Here is a 21808-nt window from a genome sequence, read left to right as displayed (position 1 = left end):
TTGGGGGGTTCTTCTTTGAAAGAGGATGCGATTAGCATAAGTATTACCGCCCCCCCCCCTCCCCCAGTTATTCCAGTTTAACCAGACTTCAAACCAGCAGAAATGTTCTTGTTACATTTTCAGACAGACCAGCGGGGCCTCTGATTGGTCACAGTTAAGCTTCAGTGCTGCTGGCTAACAAAGTTTGTCATGCCCAAACACCCAAAGTGGTATTATGAAAAAAACAAAACCCCAAACACGGGATTGTACACTCCAAATTAAGACAGAGGCTACTTGTATTCCTCTCCAAATGCCCTTGATGCAGCTCACACCCACACACAACACACTGGGATCGATTTGAAAATTTATTTTCATATAAAAAAGACACTATGAAAACATTAGAGGACTACTTTGTACAATCTTATGTATAAAAAGAACAAAAATGGAGAAAGGGATGAGTTTTCAGTAATAAACCAGCTGGAATGTTGGATGGTTGTAGCGGTCGGGTTAACACTGAAGCATCAGGGTGGAGGGCGAAGGTGAACATGGGGTGGGGGGGGGTTAAGTTGGCTTGAACATGGAGTTGAGTTGCAAATTCTCTCTCCTTAGCTTTGTACTTGTTTGTGTGGGTTTATTTTTGTAAGACTGACAGGAAGAAAAATTGAGATGGCATTCTGACCGGCATCTTCTCGTGGTTAAATATGCATCGCAGAAGAGGAAAACGTTGAAGTTTCGAAATGTTAAGACCCAAGATGAATATCTCAATCAGACAGGCAGCGTCTCACTTACCGTTTACTCCGAGAAGAAAACTTAAAAGCCATTCATCAACGCGCCTGAAGCTGTTCACGCCACAATAAACAAATCGGGGAGGGGGGCTGTATCAAAACGTCACGTTGTGTGAAAATCAAACCTGACTATTTTTCTTTTCTGCTTGTGGGTTTCTGATGGGAAGGGGAGGGGGTCTACAAATGATTGGTTTCTCATGGACTCACATGGGGGCCTGGCAGACAGTCGCTTTGTTCTGTTGGACACACTGTGCAGTAGATCTGGAAAAGCAGAGCCTCCTCACAGAAGGTCAGGTGAATGTGACCTTAGCTCGGCAACTTGGGATCAAACCTATCTCGCTCCTCTGAGAGAGGGCGAGCTGTAGGTTTGCTTATCGGCTGATTAACTTGAAAGGTTAGGAGGGCCGCGCTCTTGTCTCACCATCTGCGCTGTGCTGCTCTACTACCACATTAGGGATCTTTAAACAGATGGTTTGAGGGCTGCATTGGAAAATGTCAGGACAAATCGCCATCCCCGGATAATTACTGTTTTTGAGCGCTCCCCTTCCTCGGTATCTCTGCCTGCCTCTGGCTTTTTTTCTTTTTTGCTGTGTATATTTAGAACTTTCCTCCTCGGCTACCATTTTTCTTCGTTTCTTCACCCATAAGCTGTCTCTATTTTTTTTTTTTTTTTCTATCCACACTGTTAGATTAATGGCAGCTGCTTTGAACATAGACAGAAAAGTTATGGAGCTATCATTTGAATTCATCCTGCACTCTCTGACACTTTCTCTCTGCTGGTGTGTGGAGGACTGATGTGCTAATGTAGCAGCAGCAGAAAACTGGTCGTCCTCTTGTAACCGCTGAAGTACGGAGGTAGAATGTCAAGCAGAAAGCATCACCATCGGCTCCTCTTCAGTCTGACACCTTGTAGCCTTATAACCTGTGATTCCCTCCCCGTCTTTCTGCGAGCGGGGAATTACATATCTCTGCTCTGCTGCTAGACTTCATGCCTTCTAGGAGCACGACACTGAGTGGGCAGAGTGAGCAACAGAGGAGCGGCGCTGTAAGCAAAGAAAGGCATGTTTGTAGAGATCGTGATGAAGTCCTCGGATCGTGTGATGTCTCATTACTGGATTCAAAATCCTCCTCAGATCATTTGAAGCTAACAGAGGTTTTTTGACTGGGGGAAACTGATCAATTCTTCACTCTAAAGCAGCACATTTCTCAGGATCTCAAAAGCATTCCTTGTAGGCAGAAGTGCCTGAGATGCTCTTCTTTTCTGGCTTTAGTACGACTGGTGATGGTTGAACTGGAGTCTGATATTTAAGTCTTATACTACTCTTCTCTTTAAGCAGCAGAGGGGAAAAGAAGGAGATGCACGAATCTGCATGATTCGCATCCTTTTTTGTTCCCTCTCTTGGGGGGCAGTGGGCGGGGATCTCACGTGGTGCACATTATGTCAGAAAGCAAGCTCACATTTATGTGCTGTGTAACTGTTTACAGGAAATTTAAAAAAAAAAAAAAAAAAAAGATATATAATAAGAATGAAAAAGCATCACAAACCCAACCAAATTCTCCAAATGAATCTATTCTTTTTTTCATCAATGGGACCATAGAACACAACTCGGTTGGTAGTTTTTGTTTCAGTTGTGTTATTTTTTCCTGTAGGGGAGGACATTTGTTTTTTTGGGGGGGGAACCAAACCATAGAAGAAATATACTGAATGAAGTAATGTGATGTTAACACAAAGAGTGCGACAGGAACGGGTGAATAAAGGTGTTGAAATGAAACCTGAAAAACAGAAGAGAGGATGGCACATATCATCGAGAGGCTCTGTCCCCACTCTCCGCCCCCACATTCCCTGTCCGTTCACATAGGAAAAAAAGAAAAGAAAAAAGGAATAGATAAAGACTGACCAATTTGATTCTCAAGGGGAAAAGCAAATTGAGAACAGGGTGCCTTGGAAGGGAGGAGGAGGAGGAGGGGAGGCTACCCAAGTGTGAGAAACCTCGGTGAGATCTTTTCCCCTTGCTATAAAACAAATATCTCCCACCCCCACCCCCACCTCAAAGACATGAAACAATTGAAAGAGGTTATCTTTTTTTATCTTCTCCAGAATAAAATCAAGACAATTTCTCTGAAATAAGTTTCTCATAGTTTTTTTTTCTTTTTTCTTTTAAAGTTCATTTAAAAATCTTCTCTTTTTTAATCAGTCACAGACATGTCAAGCCCCTGTTCTTTCTTTTCAATAGTCTTTGCGAAAATATAGAGTAGAACAGTCTTCTTTCCATGTCTGTCCGCTGCAGCAGTAAACATACACTATGGGATCCGACAGAGCACATCGCAGGAGATGGGGAGGTGGGGAGTAGTAGAGAGTGTGTGTGAGTGTGTGTGTGATCCTTGCAGAGAACTCGTGTACCTATGTATAGCTTTTCAGTAGTCCGGTGTCTCTGTGTGCATCTGCACCTCGGCACGAGAGAGCGTGTCTGTTTCAGTGGGTGTGTACGTCTGCGTGTCTTCACACTTCAGTCTGGAAGTCTCCCTCGGATGAGTCGGGGGTGTTAGCCGAGGACGAGTCCCAGTTTTTATTGTGCAGTTCCATCCGGTCCTTCTGCTCCCCGGGCACGATGGACAGCTCGGGGGTCATGGTCTTGAAGCTGTCCCAGGAGCTTTGGTCCTCTGGGGTTGACTTGTCCTAATGGAGAAGAGGGACAAAGAGAGGGGGCGGGAGGACGACCATGTTAGGAAAATTCTGAAAACGCTTTCATGCCGTCTGATGGAGAATTACATTTTACAAGATAATATTATCCCCGTATCTTTTCCTAATTACAGGCTACAACTAGCACTCATCTGCTTAGTTTAGTGTAAATAAAGAAAAGAGGAAAAAAAAGGAGGCTGATGACCAATGAGTGATAAGCAACATGCTTATCACTCATAAAAAGGTCTACCGAGTGCAAAAACTGAATTTCACGAGAGAGATGTTTTAGCAGAGCACACACACCACCCTAGGAAGTTCGGATTCATTTAACGACCAGAGCAATAACCGCGTTTCACGAGATATCAGAAGTGCAATATTTTTCAGCCTGTGTACCCGCTGTATCTGTGCGTAACACAGTCGTCATGTAAAATAAATGATCGCTACCAGAACAGGGGAGCGCTGACGTTTGGTTTTACCGGCGAATAAAACGATTTCGATAATTAGACTGAACTGTTGAGTTGTTTACCGTCCGTGTGATCTTCTAACCGCTCTCGTTCCTTGCCAAGTTGGACTTGTAGCGATTATTCTTGGCCAGTACCAATCACAGTCACCAAAATTCAAATGCTGGCATGCGATGCTTCTGCATATCACTGATGGATGTAATCTCACTGCTTATTTTCTTTTTTTTGATATATGTGTATATCAACACGATAACAGCTTCTGGGGCTTCCTGGTGACAGGATTTACATTTTTCGTACTTTTTTTCCTAAACTAACAAGCTCATGCCTTCTGCTTCTGGGTCTGTGATGCTCTGTTTTTCTCTCGCTGCCAATTATAGCATATTGGCTTATCTGTACATCCAATGTCTGAATTTGGATTTATGATTGTGGGACTGAGATCTGAGCTCATAAATCTGGCTCTGATATTACATCACTGACCTTCAACAGCTTCTCTCCCTGCCTTCATCTAGTCTTCATTCAGACTTCAAAGTAAAAGATACAGCAACAGAGATATATGACGAGTTTGCCAGTACAATGTTAGATACACTCACCAGCCACTTTGTCAAGTACACCTGTTCAACTGCTCATGAACACAAATATCAAACCACACAATCACATGGCAGCTACAGCAATCCGAGACCATGTCTGCATGCCTAAATGCTATTAAGATTTTCCTGCAAAAACATACTCAGGATTTACAGAAAACATTCCAAAAAAGAGAAAATATCCAGGAGCAAAAATGCCTTGTTGATACCAGAGGACGCAGGAGAATGGTGAGGATCCTTTGAGTTGATAGGAAGGCAACAGTAACTCTCATAACTGCCCGTTACAAATGTGCAAAAGAGCCTTGCTGAATGCACATTACGTTGTGCACCTTGATGCAGACGGGGATACAGCAGCAGAAGCTCACTCCTGTTAGCTAACAACACGAAACTGAGGCTACAGTTTGCATGTAATCACTAAAATTGGACAACAGAAGATTGAAAAATCGTTGCCAAGTCTGGATCGTTTCTTTGTCAATTTCTGCCTCTGATATTTGGACGGTCGGGTCAGAATTTGGTGTAAACAGCATGAAAGCATGAATCCATACTGCCCTGTATCATCTCACTGATCCTGGTGTAATATTGGAGGGGATATTTTGCATCACTGAAACATCACAGTATATTTGAGTATAGTTGCTGACCGTGCCAGTCCCTTTATGAACACAGTGTACTCATCTTCTGATGGCTGCGTCCAGCAGGATAACGCACCAGGTCACAAAGCTCAGATCATCTCAAACTGGCTTCTTCAACATGACAGTGAGTTCATTGTAGTCACTGGCCTCCACAGGCAGCAGATCTCAATCAATTAGAGCATCTTTGGGATGTGGTTGAACAGTAGATTCACATCATTGGTGTGTGCCCGACAGAGCAGATCTGCAGCAACTGTGTGATGCTATCATGTCAATATGGACCAAAATCTCCGAGGAATGTTTCCAGCACCTTGTTGAATCTATGCTATGAAGAATTAAGGCAGTATGTGCAAGGTGTACCTAATAAAGTGTCTGGTGAGCATAATTAAATCAAAGAAATACAAATAATAGGAATACGAAAATCGGGAAAATGTTTCAAAAAAATCCTTTAAAAACAATTCAATGGGAACATTTTATTTAGCCTGCAGGGAGTTTTGGAGACGGATACACCGCGACATTCAACAAATCATTTCTTAGCACTGCACTTACAGGGTTGTAACAGTGAACTAAATTAGCATTTCCATATGAACCTTGATTTCCAAGTTGTGATATGGGTAAGTTGCACAGATAAGAAAAAACAAAAAAATATATATATTTTTGTCCATTTCAAGTCTCACTGTAAAGGTTCATTCACTGATTGTTGCATATTACCATCAACAGAAGACCGAGACATTTACTCTCAAGCGAAGATTAAGGAACGTGGACAAGATTTCAGTAGTTACCTATCAAAAACGCTACTTCTGGTCTTTTATTTGCAGAAATGGCACACATCTTCTGTCTCCTAACTCTCTAAACCAGAAATAAACTCACAAAAAGCATGAAAGCTTCTAAGCACGGGCTCTGTGATGGAAGCGTGCGGCCTGCAGATGAGCCCGCCATGCATGTAAAATACATGTCGGGGGATTAGCCAAAAAATGGAATTAGAGGAGGTGGCATTATTCATCAGATAAGGGCCATTATTCAAATTGGACTCGTTATCTCCCGGCAATCTCACACAGTGATTTCACACACACAAACGGGGAAAGACACCAGGGATCGCTGGAACAAATGACTCTTGGTGGAGCAAAAACATACAAAGACAAAAGAACAAGGTGGACCACTTGTGATGCTTTCCACAGACACAATGAATCCAGCTGCTTTGTTTTTACTGAGCTGGAAATTCATCATCTAAAATAATCATTCAGAAGATGAATATTTAAAGTATTTTCACTGGTCATCTTGAGAGTAGATGCCCGTCTGGACGTATAATTGAGAAGAGAGAGAGCGCTACCGTTTCTGTTCTTCATCGCCACCTCCCAGTAGCTCTCTTGCAGCTTTCACTTTTTTGTTTTGTTTTCCACAATCTTACCTTTGCTTTATTTCAGAAACTCCTCTGAAGTACTCACATATAACTCATTTTGAGTTATTCACACCCTCAGTCCCTGTCTGTCTCCACACACACACACACACACACGACTCATTGATCTGCAGTTGCACAGCACTCCCACCCCCCCTCGCAGTGTGTGTTGATCGTTGCTGAGGCGCTAGGGGGCAATATCTGCCTGATTATCATTCTCCCTGCGTCACAGCTTGACAGTTGGTAAAATGAATACAAAAGGCATAATCTAGGAGCCAATTTGCATGCTAAATGCTGGCGAAGGAACATTTTGTAATGCAGGACTGTGGGTAATGCTGCAGTTAAGCCCAACTTTATCCCTGGGAGACTAGGCTAACGCGATTGTGCTGCTACTGCGTGTCTACCCCTTCCCGTTCACCATCTCTGCCTGACTCCGTTCCCTCCTTGCCCTCGAGCCCCATCTCATCCCTCTCTCTTTGCCAGAAGCCCCCTCTACTTACACTCGATGAGTTCTTTTCACCGCCGGCAGACGAAATGCTCCATCGCTTTTCCCTCTGTGGTGATGAAATGGGAGGGAGAAGACAAGGACGGGGTGAGAGGGAGAGAGAGAGAGGAGGACAGAGGAGGAGGGAGTGGGGTGAGGGGGAGGTGGGGGGGTGAGGATCACAGTCACTGACAACTCTGCCCTGAAACAACAGCATTGTTCCCACACCTTCATCAGGTGAGCAGGCAGTTGTTGCTTTGAGCTTACACCTTACCCCTCGTCTCTCCCCGTCTCCATCTCTCTCACCAGCTCTCACGAAAAAAAAAAAAAAAAAAAAATATATATATATAACACTCTCACACACACACATCATGCACACATGGACAGAAACAGTGCAGACAGTGATCAATGTGTTGGAACAGCCTATATTTTCAATATCCTGATCCGTCAGTGCTTAGAGGTGAACTGTGAATGCGAGGACAGAGTGAAAGAAAAGATTCTACATGCTACACAGCTGACAGTAACTAACAGTAACTACGACTACTATATAAGGGATGCGAGTATGAGTATAATCTCATTCTTGAAGCCCTCCTGCACAGTGCTGGAGGGCTTTGAAGCTCATGTTTTTGGAATGATGTTGAAAGAAGATAACTAATCTGGTTATTAGTGCAAGGAAATGCTATCTTTGCTATCTGCATTATTGATTTTACACTGTAGGTGTTAACATAGCACATAAAAAAAGTTCAAGCTGGGCTATAAAGTGGACGCTGCTGACTCTGTTCTGCCTTTGGCTCAAACACATAAACCGTGTTTCCCCGGCTGTAACGTTACAATGTTATCCTTCTTTTTTTTTTTAGTCCAAAAGTGTCTGGCATTGGAGTTCTCTTGGTTATTGTGCTGACAGATCAGCGGCTTCATACAGCTATGTGTTTATGCCACGGTGGGCTTGAGGTGGGGACTCATTATTTGGACTCTAACTCCCAACCCGCCTCAGGAACGGCCCCAGATTGATTCCCAGCAGCAGTTAATATCGAACATATTGACTCAAGCTTTTCTTTTTTATCCTACATAGTTTTAAGTTTCTGCAAAAAGTTTGCAAAACACCCAAGTCTATGTTCGTATTTATTCTTTTCTTTCTCTATAAAATAGTGAATTGCACAGCTTTCTTTCAGGGAGAGCTTCGCAGAGTTTGTGTGGGTGTTTGGAAGTGTGTCTTGATGTGTGTGACTAGATAAAAAGATGCAAAAATGGTGCCGCTTTGTTAGATTAAAGAGTCTCCCCCTTTAATGTCAAAAAACGACTGTTCAGGAGTCAGATTTATTGTTATCGTGCTTCTTTCTTTCTTCGATCATGTCAATATAAGCTGTGAGCAAAATCTTGTCTTGGGCATGTCCACACTTTTTCTAGCATGGTTGCTGTTTTCAGATCACTCCCAGGAAGTCCCATTATAATCATATTGAACTGTGATGCTGTTTTGGCCCCTGATTTCCTGGATGTGACAGACTGTGATCGCACCATGGATCTCCAAATCTGCGCATAGAGCAAACAAATCCTATTTTAAACCACCCACAATTCTTATGGAGGATGATCACTGGTTATAACAGCTTGTTCTCCAGCACCAACCGTGCAGCTTTCATGTCTTGATGCACGCTCAATCATCCAGGTACGGAAATAGCACAAAGTGGTTTCTGTTTATCTGGATGCAGCGTTTTCAGTGGGAGAAACTGAAAACTGAACTACCTTTGACATGAAGCCAACATTACAGAGACACAAGGGCAACTGGTCATAACAAGACTTCCAGGGAGTGCCCTAAAAACAGCAGTCGTGCTGAAAGTGGTCCAAAGGGCACAAGAAGACTTTGATATACCTTATTTATATGCGTCAAAAGCCACTAGAAGCGCCAAGCATATTAGGGTTTAGGCAATAGGTTAAACTTAATGGACCATTTCTGAAGGCTGAATTTATGGCTCATTTTTCTTACATGCTTCAGTCATGATAATGAGTACCTCCATATTTCTGCCTTTCATCAATCAAAATGGCAATTTGCGATTTAACAACTACCCTTTAAAAGCCCAGTTTATGCACAATCAGTGCTCACAATTGTACCAAACAATACAGGTTTACATACCTTCGCAATTTAGCACACAAAAGCAACTCACCTGCAGCGCTCCACTGCTGTTTAATGAGGAATCATGGGGTCCCGAAATGTACTTTCCATTATAGTTTTGCAGATACAGCAGGGGAAAATTGAACTCATGTTGCTACTAGCACTGCAAGACCCCAAAAACACCGTCTAACGCTGGGTAAAGAGGTTGGAGCCAGAAAGCAGAAAATTTTGCCCTGCACTTAAAAGTTTCAGGCAAGCTATGAGGTAGAAAACGCTACAAGCTGCAAGCACAACAAAGCGAAGTGAAGAGAACACGTAGGGAGTCAGTGGGAGGGTACGCACTCAAACAACGCTACAGAACAAACATCTAAGGCCATCTCTAGAAGCCTCTGCTACAATGTTGGTGGATGAGGCCCACTCTCTGCCACTCAGAACCCCCCTCATTTGGACTGTGGAATTGGAAATCGTGTCTGAGTGTGGGTGAGCAATGTGGCAGGCTGTCTCTGGGAGATGACAGGTGGGTTGTGGGTAAGTGGGTTAACTTTACCTTTGTTGACTTGGATGCCCATGGTTCTGCTGACTGTCTGGCTACATTCAAACTGGGACATGACAACAAGCATGCAACACAAAGCCCAGTCAGCAAACAAAGGACATAAAACAGGAAGAAAAAAAAAAGAGAAATCAATAAAATGTTGTAGTAAGGCAAAGAAAAGACACTGAGAATTAGGTTCTTGACATGTGTGAATACATAAATAAACTCAAACTGTGACTGGACATGAAGCGAACTGAAATCACAGTTAAACAAGTACAAAATGAAAGTAACATCAAACAATGCAGGAGCAGATTGAGTGGATGCCAGAATACAATGGTCATTTGCATCTATCAGTGGGCTTCAGGGTCACTGAACCGGACCTTGCCTGTTTCAACATTTCTGTGTGTTTATTTCATTATATCATCAAGGTAATGACTGAATCTAGATTGCCTATTCACCACTAGCATAATATATTAGGTGGAGGGTTGGGAGGGGGCAAAAATTGTCCATGCATAGCAGTCCTTAGCACCGTTTACCCCCTTAGCTGGGAAAGAATCTGTGTCACAAGTAATAAGGCCCTTCAAAGGAGCCAAATTTGGAGAATGTAGGGTAAATAAATTCCATTAGTGTAACACATTGCAAACAAACGAGCAATCAGACACACAGGCTTGGTTTGCTGCTGCTGTCTGGGCCTCTGCAATCCAAGGCCACTGCTTCTATAGAGAAAACAGTTCCAGCATGTGATTTGGACCTTTTCACCTCCCTTTAATTGGCCCAAGGACACTAAATGAGCTAAATTAGTATTGTGGCTGTTGGTGCACGAAGCCAGTGTAAGGCTTGTTCCGCCTGGACTACCCGTCCCCTCATTAGGAGCCACTGATAGAGCCAGTGTGCTAACGCTATACTTCGCCAAGCGCTCAGTTTTCATGGGCAATTTGTGTGGAAGGATGAAAACAGCTGATGAATTTATACTCGGCATGAAGAAGGGGAGGGGGAGGCAAGGAAATAATTAAAAACAAGCTAATGAGAGGAATTAATTATTCAATTAATGCCTCAAACGTGACACCCAGGGCTGAGTTTAGAGGGAGGAATGGGAAAATGAGGGAGACAGCGAGAGGGAAAATGTCAAGCTGCGAGGACGAATAGAGGGGAGAATGAGATATGAAGAGGAAGAAGAGGGGAGGACTTGCTTTATTGCTGGAATGTGAAATTGAAACTCCTTAGCTTAATGCCGGCAAATTGACTATCGAGACCTACGGGGTTTGCAAGTGCAGGCAAATTGCCCTGACTGAGTCAACAAAAATTGGCTTCTTTGTCATTTAAAATTATACATCTTCATTTTACGTGAAACATTCTCGGAGCTTGCACATTACCCTGGCTAAATTTCCCTACAGTGGCCTCAAAACCTTGCTGGAATATCAATAAATATCACTAAGACAGCACCCAAGTCTCACCTCACTTTAATGGAGAAGGCTAATGGAGTATCCTCCTAGACAGACTATGCACCAATATGCTTCCATGTGTAGCCTAACAGACAAGGATTTCATCGTGTAATTCTCACACATCCCTACAGCCATTTCAGGCTGAATTGCTACATGCTTTCATAATCGAAAATTTGCCGTTCCTGCTCTGATCTAGCATCAGTAAAAAAAATAAAAATAAAAATAAAAAACAAAGCAGGGCTTGTTTTCTCTCTGTCTCTGTCACTCGCCTCTCCTTTTTCCTTCCCGCTGCGTTCTGCGTAAGTCCTCGCTGTCTATCAGGAGAGGGAAGCCAATCCACGCTTCATTTAATCAAGAACACAGCAGACGATGGGATAGAAATATAACCCATCTGAGAGCTAAAAAATACATCAGCCAAGTCATTATGCAGTGGAAGCGCTCTTTCTCACACTCACACACCCACCGTCCATCCCACACACAGCGAGGCACAACACTGCATCATTGGGCACTGCATGCAAATTTGTGTTATGACCTTCTGAACTCTGTGGAATGGATAGAAAATGACAGGCTAACTCCACAGTGACAGAGGCCAAGAAGCTGTTCTAAATCTAAACATTAGTGTAGACACTAATGCTAATACATACTGTGTTACACGCTCTCTGTCTTTTAGTAACCCCACTGACTCCATTTGTATCCTGCCTCGTTTGTGGAATGCACAATGAAACTACGCTCCATCCATCTGCTAGCCATATGGCCCCAGTCAGAGCATCTACTGTACTTAAAACAGAGTAGGATTTGAATTTGTTTTCATCATTAGCATTAATGTGAAGGCCCACTTTCTGTCCACTTCAGCAGAGTGTAACACAAGTGTTATCACTGCAGATATCATTCTCATATGTGGGCAGATGACAGAGTAACCACTTGATTCCTGGTCAGTAACTGCTGTTCTTGGGTCAACAAAGCAAAATAACAGCTAACAATTTAAGACTAACTTATACAACTCTCAAACCCAGTTCTCAGTTGCTATGTGTCTGCATTAAACAACGCATCAAAGAAGTAAGAGGAATACAATATACTGCCCTTAGTATTCACTCGTTGGCCTTTATACACATACAAATTTGAGTGGCATACAATTCTTAATCCATTGGGTTTAATATGATATCAGCCCAGAATAGCTTCAACTATTCTAGGAAGGCTTTCTTCAAGGTTTAGGCATTTGTTCTTTGATTTTTGACACAAATGTTAGAGAGAAGTCCTGGCCTCCAGTCTCCACTCTAATTAATCCTAAAGGTTTTCTATCGGGTTGAGGTCAGGACTCTCTGAGGGCCAGTCAAGTTCTTCTACACCAAACTCGCTTATCCATGTCTTTATAGACCTTTGTGCTCTCGTATGCAGTCATTTTGGAACACAAAGGGGCTATTCCCAAACTGTTCCCACAAAGTTGGGAGCACGAGATTGTCCAAAATGTCTTGGTATGCTGAACCATTAAGAGTTCCTTTTCACTGGGACTGAAGCCCAACTCCTGAAAACCAACCCACACCATACCAAACACCCCTTCCACCAAACTTAACACTTGGCACAGAGCAGTCAGACAAGTACCGTTCTCCTGACATCCACCAAACCCAGACCTGTCCATTGGATTATCAGATAGAGCGTGATTCGCCACTCCATAGAACATTTTTTCACTGCTCTAGAGTCCTGTGGTGCCATCCTGTGTGCTTTCTGATGCTTTGGACTGCGCTTGTTGATGCAAGGCTTGGATGCAGCTGCTTGGCCATCGAAACCTACAACATGAAGCTCTCTATGACTCTGCATTCACTCACCTGGCTCTGTGATTTAACCTGGCCTACCACTTCTTAGATGAGTTCCTAATCATTTCCATTTCCTTAGAGCAGGGGTCTCGAACTCCAGGCCTCGATGGCCGGTGTCCTGCAGGTGTTAGATGTGTCCTTGATCCAACACAGCATATTTAAATGGCTAAGTTACCTCCTCAACATGTCTTGAAGTTCTCCAGAAGGCCTGGTAATGAACTAATCATTTGATTCAGGTGTGTTTACCCAGGGTGAGATCTAAAACCTGCAGGACACTGGCCCTCGAGGCCTGGAGTTCGAGACCCCTGCCTTAGAGTAACCATTTTTTTCACAAATGCTTGTAGAAGCAGCCTGTATGCTTAGGTGCTTGACTTTACACCGTGGCCATGGAAGTGATTGGAACACTATATTCAATAATTTGGATGGTTGAGTGAATACAATATAGTGCATATGCTTGTGTTAGGCTGAAAAAGACATTAGGAGTGTTTCTGATGAGTTTTTTTAGGAGAATATGCAACACAGAGCCAAATTTAAATTTATTTTCAGACTGCGGGAATATGTCTGCTAGCTTCAGAACGGATAGACAAGGTGATCTTCAGCATGGAGGTTAATGGGGACTCTTGCAGTAGTCTGTCTGGCTCCTACTTCTTTCCAGTCACATATTTCCTATCTTTTTCAGTCTATTAGGTAGAATGCTTATCCAGCCTCTGGACAGACATCTGGTAAATATAAGGATTACCAGATACCAGGTAGCACAGATTTAACAAGAATATGGCTGTATGAGATTGGAAGAAAAAGGAGAGACAAGAAAAGCAAAATGAGGAGTTTGAAGTGTGTTGATTCTATCTGTGAGGGTACATGTAATGCCTAAGACCACTGTAAGCCCACTGCACTTACATGGAAAATTGGATAAGATGTGAAAGCAAAAAAAAAAAAAAGTGTCTGTGTCTCTTTGTGTTTCTGATATCCACTCATCTCCCCAACACAGCCAACACAGAGCTCCTACCTGAAGAGAGCAAAATGAATCAGGTCTCTTCTGACCCCTTTTGCAATATTTTTGAGTGTTTCATCAGCACACATAAAAGTGCATAGCGTTTAGTCCTTTTTAGTGCATGAGTTTATGAACATAATATCTTGGTTTATGAGGTGGTTATAAATCATTTTGGATGGGCTGTTGTCTTTACAGACTGGTTTATTATGTGGTTATGGTGTTTAGATCGTAAGATTTAACTCAGGCACTGAAAATGGACACAATGGACGCACCTTTTTTCACAACATAAAAACATTACAAAATCAGGATATTAAGAAAAAAAAAGTTCACTCATGAACATCCAGTCCTGTATCACACCACTATACAAGTCCTGGACATCCGTCCAGATAAAGTCGCTCCAGATTTAGAGTTTCAATATGAAACTGCAAAGGGCTTAATGAAGGAGGAGGAATTAGCATTCATTACCTGAACGCTGAGGCATGAGGGTGTACGCGACGATGCACAGAACTGTTACACCACACCATACCACTGGGAAGGGGGGTTCAGTATAATATTAAGGTTCATCAAATACAGATACTTCACAATGAGGAAGCACCGACAGGTGGAAAATGAGCAGCTACAGGTGGTATAGTTTGACACCGTTTGTTTTACTGTAATTACACATGATAAATTCTTGCAGACCTGCAGCTAGTACCATGGTTGCTAAGTTTAATTCCTCCTTTAATTACTGTGTATGGACATGCTAACAGATTTGCTGTTAACATTCTTGTATTTTCTCAAAAAGTGGTACAAAAGATTTGCACAAAAGTATGCATTTCATTCCTGCTCTCAGATTAATTTGTAATTAGCAACCTTCACATTTACTATCTAAATTAAACTAGATAATTAACTTGCCAACTTCGTCAGCTCTTTTAAACTCCTGTCTTGGGTTGGAACATTTCAGGTTTTAAAAGGAGAATATTTATGGGCACTGAATGTGCACTTTATGAAAACCTACAAGCTACATGTCCCAGAAAAAGGCTGGGTGTGTAAAATCTTTAGCATCATTGTAATACAGGTATTGCTACTATTCTCACCATGATAATAATCAATGTGTAATTTGTCACATTTTATTTTTAATGCTTCTGCAGGTGCAACGCTTTATTACTATGACATACTCCAACAGAGTTCAGGTTCATAAACCTGGTTCATAAACCTGAACTCTTACGCCTTCAAGGACAGCTTGTTCAGTGTTTCTTTTTATTGTTTTAGGCAATGCTCAGATACAGTCTATACCAAGCTATCTTCTGTAATACAGCAGACAAATGGAAGGTCATCCATTCGCACTACTTATCAACATGTAAAGAAATCCAAAGCCTGACTAACCCAGTCACAGCTGATTTAACTGCAATTGAACAATTATTCTGGGGGGAGGAATTCAACCAGCAGACGCTTCAATGTGAAATGCGTAAATGACTGTATGAAAACACAGCTTCAGGACAAAAGGTGGCAAACTATGAGGTACAAACTGTAGCATGTAGGTACACTGCCTACTTTAGCAGCATTAGAGGGGCTTTACACCACAAGGGTTATGTTGTTTTAGCACGTCTTACTTTGACTTTCTTTGTAAACCAGGGATGCTCTGCGAACTAGAGATGGCTCAGTGTTGTGCCTCGGTGGAGGGGGAGGGGGGACCTGTTGTGGGCGAACACCAGCCATGGTAGTTAGAGGGGCAACAGGGGTATTTAGGGTTCTGTTTAAAGCACTGTTTTATGATAACATTATGTAAGCAACTGGACCAAGAGGTTGCAAAGAACTGGCCAACCTCCTTTATCATTAAAAAGGTGAGACACTCAATAGAGCCTGTCCTTAAGTGACAAAGTCAATTGGCCATATGAAGTTAAAGGTGAATTTCAACTTCCACGGTACTTTGGGTGTCCATCCGTGAGGAGATATCCTCGCGAAATGCCATTTTGTTTGCAATTAAATCACTCATGTAGGATATGTGAAAATCACTGTCACTCTGTCACACGCTGTAGAAGGGAGGTTATTAAAGTAATTATGAAACGATTATATCATTACTCATGCAGTAATTGTCTCCTAAACACAGTTTATGTGCTCCAAACACAGGCAGTGCATCACAGTGATCTCAAAACATAAAACGGATAAACACACAAACAAGAAGGAACAAGTGGACACCACACACACACACAGAAACAAGTTATGGCCACATCCACACACAGAGAGACATGGTGCCACACACGTAGGCTCTCTGATGTGAGTGTATGAACGTGCACATCCGCTCGCACAGACTAGCACAAACCCCTCTCATCTCCATAATTACTGTATAGTCAGCATGTCCGTGTCTGGGGGTGACTCTCAAAGTGAGATGTTGACAATAGCAGAGCCGAATTCAAGCTGGGGCCTGTCAAAGACCTGACGCTGATAGCATTATCCGTGTAATTATTCGCAGTTAAGTGAACGGCCTACTTACTTTTAACATAATGAAATTGGAGGATTAAGCCGTACCGGTGCTGTCCTTTCACATCATAACTCGCGTGACGTCATTAACCAGGAGGAAATACGTGCTCCGATTTGACTTAATTACTTTAAACACGGCCCGTCTATTACTCGTGGCTGCTCTCTCGCTTCTTTTAACATTTCGGGCATAATCTCAAAGCACACCTGAGCTCCCTCTGAAGCACATTAGCATGCTACGGCGCAACTGTTGTTAAGAGCCGCAGACTTCTAATATATGGCTCGCTCTTTTGCGAGCGCCTGCCATTTTTCTTCTCCTCCATAAAGTAGTTGCTTGGCATGAGCGAACGTGGAGTCAGCCAGCGCTTCTGAAAATCTTGATCAAGACGCAGAGCAAATGAGGAGTGAAGTAAAAGGCCGCTGCTCTGGCAATGGGAAACTGCAACATGTTTCCCTCTGTGTGTCTTCACAGCATGGGGAATATGAGAGATGTCAGACTAGCCTCTGTTCCTCCTCTGGCGGTGTAAATTAGATGTGAAACCAGCATACCATCGATGCCAGGGGAAAGTACACCTATCAAGGTTGGCTAACTCATCATGGCTCCACGCACTAAAGCGCAGCAGATGAGTGGAATGCAGGCGTGTACGCGTGTGTTTAAATCTTAATGAAAGTAGCCCTCTGAAGGTCAGCGTGGAGCAAGCGGGGGACTCTTTCGTCTGCTGCTAATGATGCATTAATGATTCAAGGAGGCGTCTTTGTCTCATGCGCATAGGTGCCCACCCAGGCATCCCCCATGGACACACACCTCGTGGCCTGTGCAGGCACACACACACACACACACACACACACACAGACACACACTTAAAAGAACATTTCCATACAGCACAAAGAAAATTAAACGGACACATTAGCCGGTTCGACACAGGCACAGACGAAACCATTTGTGCGTATGGACAGATGTGCTGTTGTTGTTTCTTTTTCTTTTATTTTCCCTTTCGTGTAATTAATTGTGGTGAGATAGTTTGGTAAGGAGTGACAAACAGTTTCACAGGTATTAAAACTGCAGCATTTGGATTTCATTAATCCGCTCTGATTGATTACCCCTCTGTTAAAAGCTCATGCGATCAACTCATTTGATATTCTCTTAATAAGGCACCGAGCACAAGTGAAAATAAATGAGGTTCAGGCCAATTACATCAGGTACAAAAGTAATTTACAGTATGAAAGATGGAACAGAATGTGCCTCTAAAGAAATATTTATAAGGCAGTTAATGCTCAGTTCTTCGGGACTGTGATAATAAGTGTAACAATGAATTAATCAAACGCCAATGAAAACACTGTACACAGTATTCACATTGCATTTAGATTTCCTTGTTAGCGCAAACAATGTTTTCACATTTCTAAGACAGCAATTTGCCATGAAAAAAGGAAACCATAATGAATACAGCTGCTTTCAAATCTACCTCATGTTTGTAAATGAGTGGGAGCTTTGCTCGGAATTTTTATGCCTATAATTGGCTGAAAGCTGCATTAACGAATAAATACAATGTCGCCACCACAGCGCTGATAATATTTAGTCATTGTTGACCACTTCCTTTGAAGCTAGTTATTGCGTCCCAGAAATGGCACGGAATGGGGGGTGTGGGGGTGTGGGGCGTTGGGGGTTTAATTATTGTATAGGATAGGAGGTGGAGGTGCACGGGTGCAGTGGGTTCCCATCCTGCCTCGGGGCAATGATCTTACCTTGAATGTGGACATGGCTGGGTCCCTGCTATACCTGTCTATGGTGTGGAACTTGGACGAGTGGTTGAGCTCATGGTACAGCTCAGAATGTCTTTTGCGAGTGTGCATCACTTTCTGGAAGGGAAGAAAGGAAGGGACAGCAGAAATGAAGCAAATAGAAACAAACCAAAAAAAAAGAAAAAAAAAAGAATGAAGGGAGGGAGAGCCGTGTAGGGACAGGCAGGGGGAATGAAAATGGGTAAAATGCTGAGGGACTGCAGTGATGCCAGCCATGAAAAGGGGGGTTAGAGCGAGACACTGTCGATCGATTGCTGGCTCATGCTCATCCATTATCCACTTCCTCTGTCTTTAAGAATTTGGCAACTGTGAGTGCTGCAGAAGCGAGGCCTTTACATGAATATCTGGTGAAAATGAGTGACAAAAATGCCATTGTCACAGCCTGGTTCTTGCTAACTGGTGATCCTGTTAAATCAGGATTTCTTTTTTGTCAAACTCATTAAAAATCTAACAGATGGGCTAGAATTTAACTCTTACCCTCACTGAAATTATATTTATCAAAAAGCTGCCATCCCTGTGTTCCGAATGTGGCTGTCCCGAAGGGAGTTAAACCCAGATCTGTAATTCTCTGACAGCGAACTGCATTTGTCAGTGCCACTGCTGTCTCTCCGTGCTAATGGGCAGTGCTGGAGCTGCTCGGCGGTTGCTAATCGTCAAAGCAGCTTGTGAGGTTGAAAGTGACACGGGGCAGGATGCCAGCACTCACACCCGCACACTTACTGGCCAGTTGGCGCTTAGCACTGGCTCCAATTACTTCAGAGTGGGTACTCTCATCTCTGCTCAGTTAGAAGGTGCTACTATCTCCTTGACTTCTTCTACAGTTTTAGGTTTTCAAGAATCTCAAATGTAACATACAAAATAAAGAACAATCAACAGCAGTGCATTATAGAAAAGGTCGAAAGTAAGGTTGCACAAACAGAGCTTAAGGGCAATTTTAAGCTAAGTTCGTCAATGGACCTAGGCTCGTCCAGCTAGGCCGGTTTGTCATTCTGCAAGATAAGCTACCATCTTGCTATGACTATACATAAATTTAGGCTTAGTTAGGACCGGGGTTTATTCAAAATCTGCATTATACTGGTACAGTTACAGTTGGTACCTGCTAGACAGTAGCCCCTGCCTTCACACGACTTTTCCAAGTCCATTCTAAAGACTGGAGCCAACTTAGCACTAAAGACCAGGCTTAGTAAATACCAGTTGGAGCAACTGGTCCCACCACTTTATAGTGTCTGAAATAAAAGAGGGGATATACCAAATTGTACTGCAATGTTTTCTTATTGAATGCTCTTTCTTTCAAGATATCCAGCTTGAAGTCAAATACTAAAAAGCATAAACTTAAGAGTATAAGGTATTACTTTCCCTGAAACACATAATTAGATTTTTAATTTGTTTAGGTATTCAGTATATTCGTAAAAAAGAAGTTCGCTTTTGACAGTCTAAAGGGATGAGCCAACTCTATCAATGGAGAAAAAAAAGCATGGTTGAAAATGGATTTACCTTTCATTAACTCATAGAAGTGTACACTTTGCTGTTTTAGTGGTTCGTCTATGTCTCTTTCTCAAAAATCAATAGTCAGTTGGTGAGAAAAGGGTTGCTTTCAAGGAGAGCCAGTTTCCTTGTTCATGCAGAAGCCACAGATGACTCCAGATAAATAGGCCAGATAAGTAAAATGATCAGCTGTAATCAGTGTTAGTAGCTTGTCCTCACTCATACCCTTTACGCAAATGATATGTGTCCATGGCGGGAGGTGAATGTCCAGTCTCTGCATTGGCCAATACTCAAAGGAGTTCTCAGGGAGGGCAGCAGTGTTACGAGATGGCTTGTATTTTATTGCATAGAGACTGGCGATTCACGGGACACTCGAGTCATTTTTAACACAAACATACTCACAGACACTGCCAAACCATCTCGTTCCAACAGATATAACCAGCAAACCAACTGCGGCCACATACGGTACGTGTCAACCCAGGACGGAATTACTAGTTTTTATCCAGACACAAGAAGCATTTTACTGTTTCTTCAACCAGGACCCCAAAAAAAGACATGACAAACTCATTGGATTTAACTGTGCATGTTGTTTGGAAGGTTTGGTTTCCAGATTCAAATAACACATCCGCTTGTTCATAAAGACGGACTGTACGTAGGGACGGCTTGACTGGCCAATGTTGGAGAAACAGCATACTATGTAAGATAAGTCTGAAACAGGTCACTGATCTGAGAGCAAGGGAGACACAGGAGCGAGGGAAGGGGTTTAGCAATGCTTTTTTTTTTTTTTTTACTCCTCTAGGTGTTACTCAAGTCCTGGCAGAAGCACAAGAAAGCAGAGACAGGCTGATGACGGGGGGATGAGGTCCGAGATCTTACCTCGAAGTCCAGTTCAGAGTACCGTACTCTTTTCCTCTGGAAGAGGAGGGGGGCAGGGGGAGAGAAGAAAGCATCAATGACCACCCCTCGACCACCACAGAATTCTCTTGATCTCAGTGTCTTTGTGGATCTTTCAGTGCCATTGTTCAGTAACAAGAGGACGGCTAATATTCACCGGCTGCCCAACATGATACAGACATTTATTTACAAATGTCATGGAAAAAAAGGCAAATTGTTCAGCCTATTTCAATGTAATGAGATTAGTGGAGTGGAATAACCCAGAATTACAATGAAATATAATTTCTTGGCTCACATACCCTCAAATACAATCGCTACAGCCTTGGTGTAAATCGTCTTCTCTGCTATTTTTGGAGAATTTGTTGAAGACATCCAGATTAAAAAAGCTGCCATAAACATGTGAGGGATGTGTTTCATCCTCTAATCTTGTTTGGACCCCACCGCTCTCATCTTAAGTGCTTCTTTAGCTATAGTGAGTGGCACACAACCCGCCAATTTAACAGCTGCAGACATTTCCAACTCATCTGGCCCCGACTTTGCACTGAATTACATTCCATCTCTGACTTCCTCTCTGGCTCTCACTGTCTGCCAGATTTGCATTTGGCAGGGAGAGGAGTTGCTCTCTACAGTTAGTTAAAAGCAGTATTCATTCTTTGATAGGGCAGAGTTGCTGATCTGATGCTACGGCGGCCAAGGTTTTTAAAACGGAGAGAAATGCAAACAGATAGAGAGGCAAGTTTCTTCCGGGATGTCCTATTGCCTTTGAGAATTCAACCATTCCCTCTTTTATTATCGCGGAATCCTTACCTTAAACAGAGAAATTCCATGATTGAATTAGCTTTGCAATATGGCAGGCATGCAACATGCATATACGTGTGCAGTATATTGCATGTTTTGATGGAAACACACAGAAAGCAATAGCTAACTCACTCATACAAAAATCATATGGGATTCTGTCCTTCTACACTTTGCTGTTCAGATGGCACGGTGGTGCTGCGGTGTTGTTCGTTTGAACTCGCTGGTTTCAATAGCACAATTATTGGATAATATGCTTAGTGAGTCATTTTCACACTCTGATATACATCACTTGGAGTTTAAACAAACAAGCTTCTGAATCAACAGTACATTTGACACCCTAAGTACTTTTCCACAATCTTTCCACGACACATCTTCCTGTTGCAATTGGAAAGTAAAACACGGATTTAATCCTGAGAGGCACTCTCTGACATCCATCTCCGAATCAAACATATCCTAACAGGGTGAAATTGTAGCAGTAAATTACATCCGGTTTCTC

General features: G+C 42.7%; 1 protein-coding gene across 11 annotated transcripts in view; it reads right to left on the bottom strand.

The window, feature by feature from the left end:
* Positions 1-298: 298 nt before the first annotated feature.
* The window catches only part of adgrb2 (adhesion G protein-coupled receptor B2), a 250724-nt gene continuing 229214 nt past the window's right edge, over positions 299-21808 (bottom strand). For 7 of the 11 annotated variants that reach the window (XM_087835579.1, XM_087835569.1, XM_087835571.1 and 4 more), the window contains 4 exons: positions 20497-20532; positions 18079-18192; positions 7012-7065; positions 299-3441 (listed from right to left, as the gene is read on the bottom strand). In XM_087835579.1, coding sequence (XP_087691705.1) covers positions 3265-3441; positions 7012-7065; positions 18079-18192; positions 20497-20532 — 381 coding nt within the window. In that variant the 3' untranslated portion in view covers positions 299-3264. Of the gene's footprint in view, positions 3442-7011; positions 7066-7378; positions 9702-18078; positions 18193-20496; positions 20533-21808 lie in introns of those variants that run through there. The other 4 variants (XM_087835577.1, XM_087835574.1, XM_087835575.1 and 1 more) reach the window with 4 other exon arrangements.

The sequence above is a fragment of the Neolamprologus brichardi genome, chromosome 22 (genome assembly GCF_056152115.1).
Source record: "Neolamprologus brichardi isolate AB-2024 chromosome 22, ASM5615211v1, whole genome shotgun sequence".
NCBI lineage: Eukaryota > Metazoa > Chordata > Actinopteri > Cichliformes > Cichlidae > Neolamprologus > Neolamprologus brichardi.
This window is presented reverse-complemented; position numbering and strand designations above follow the sequence as displayed.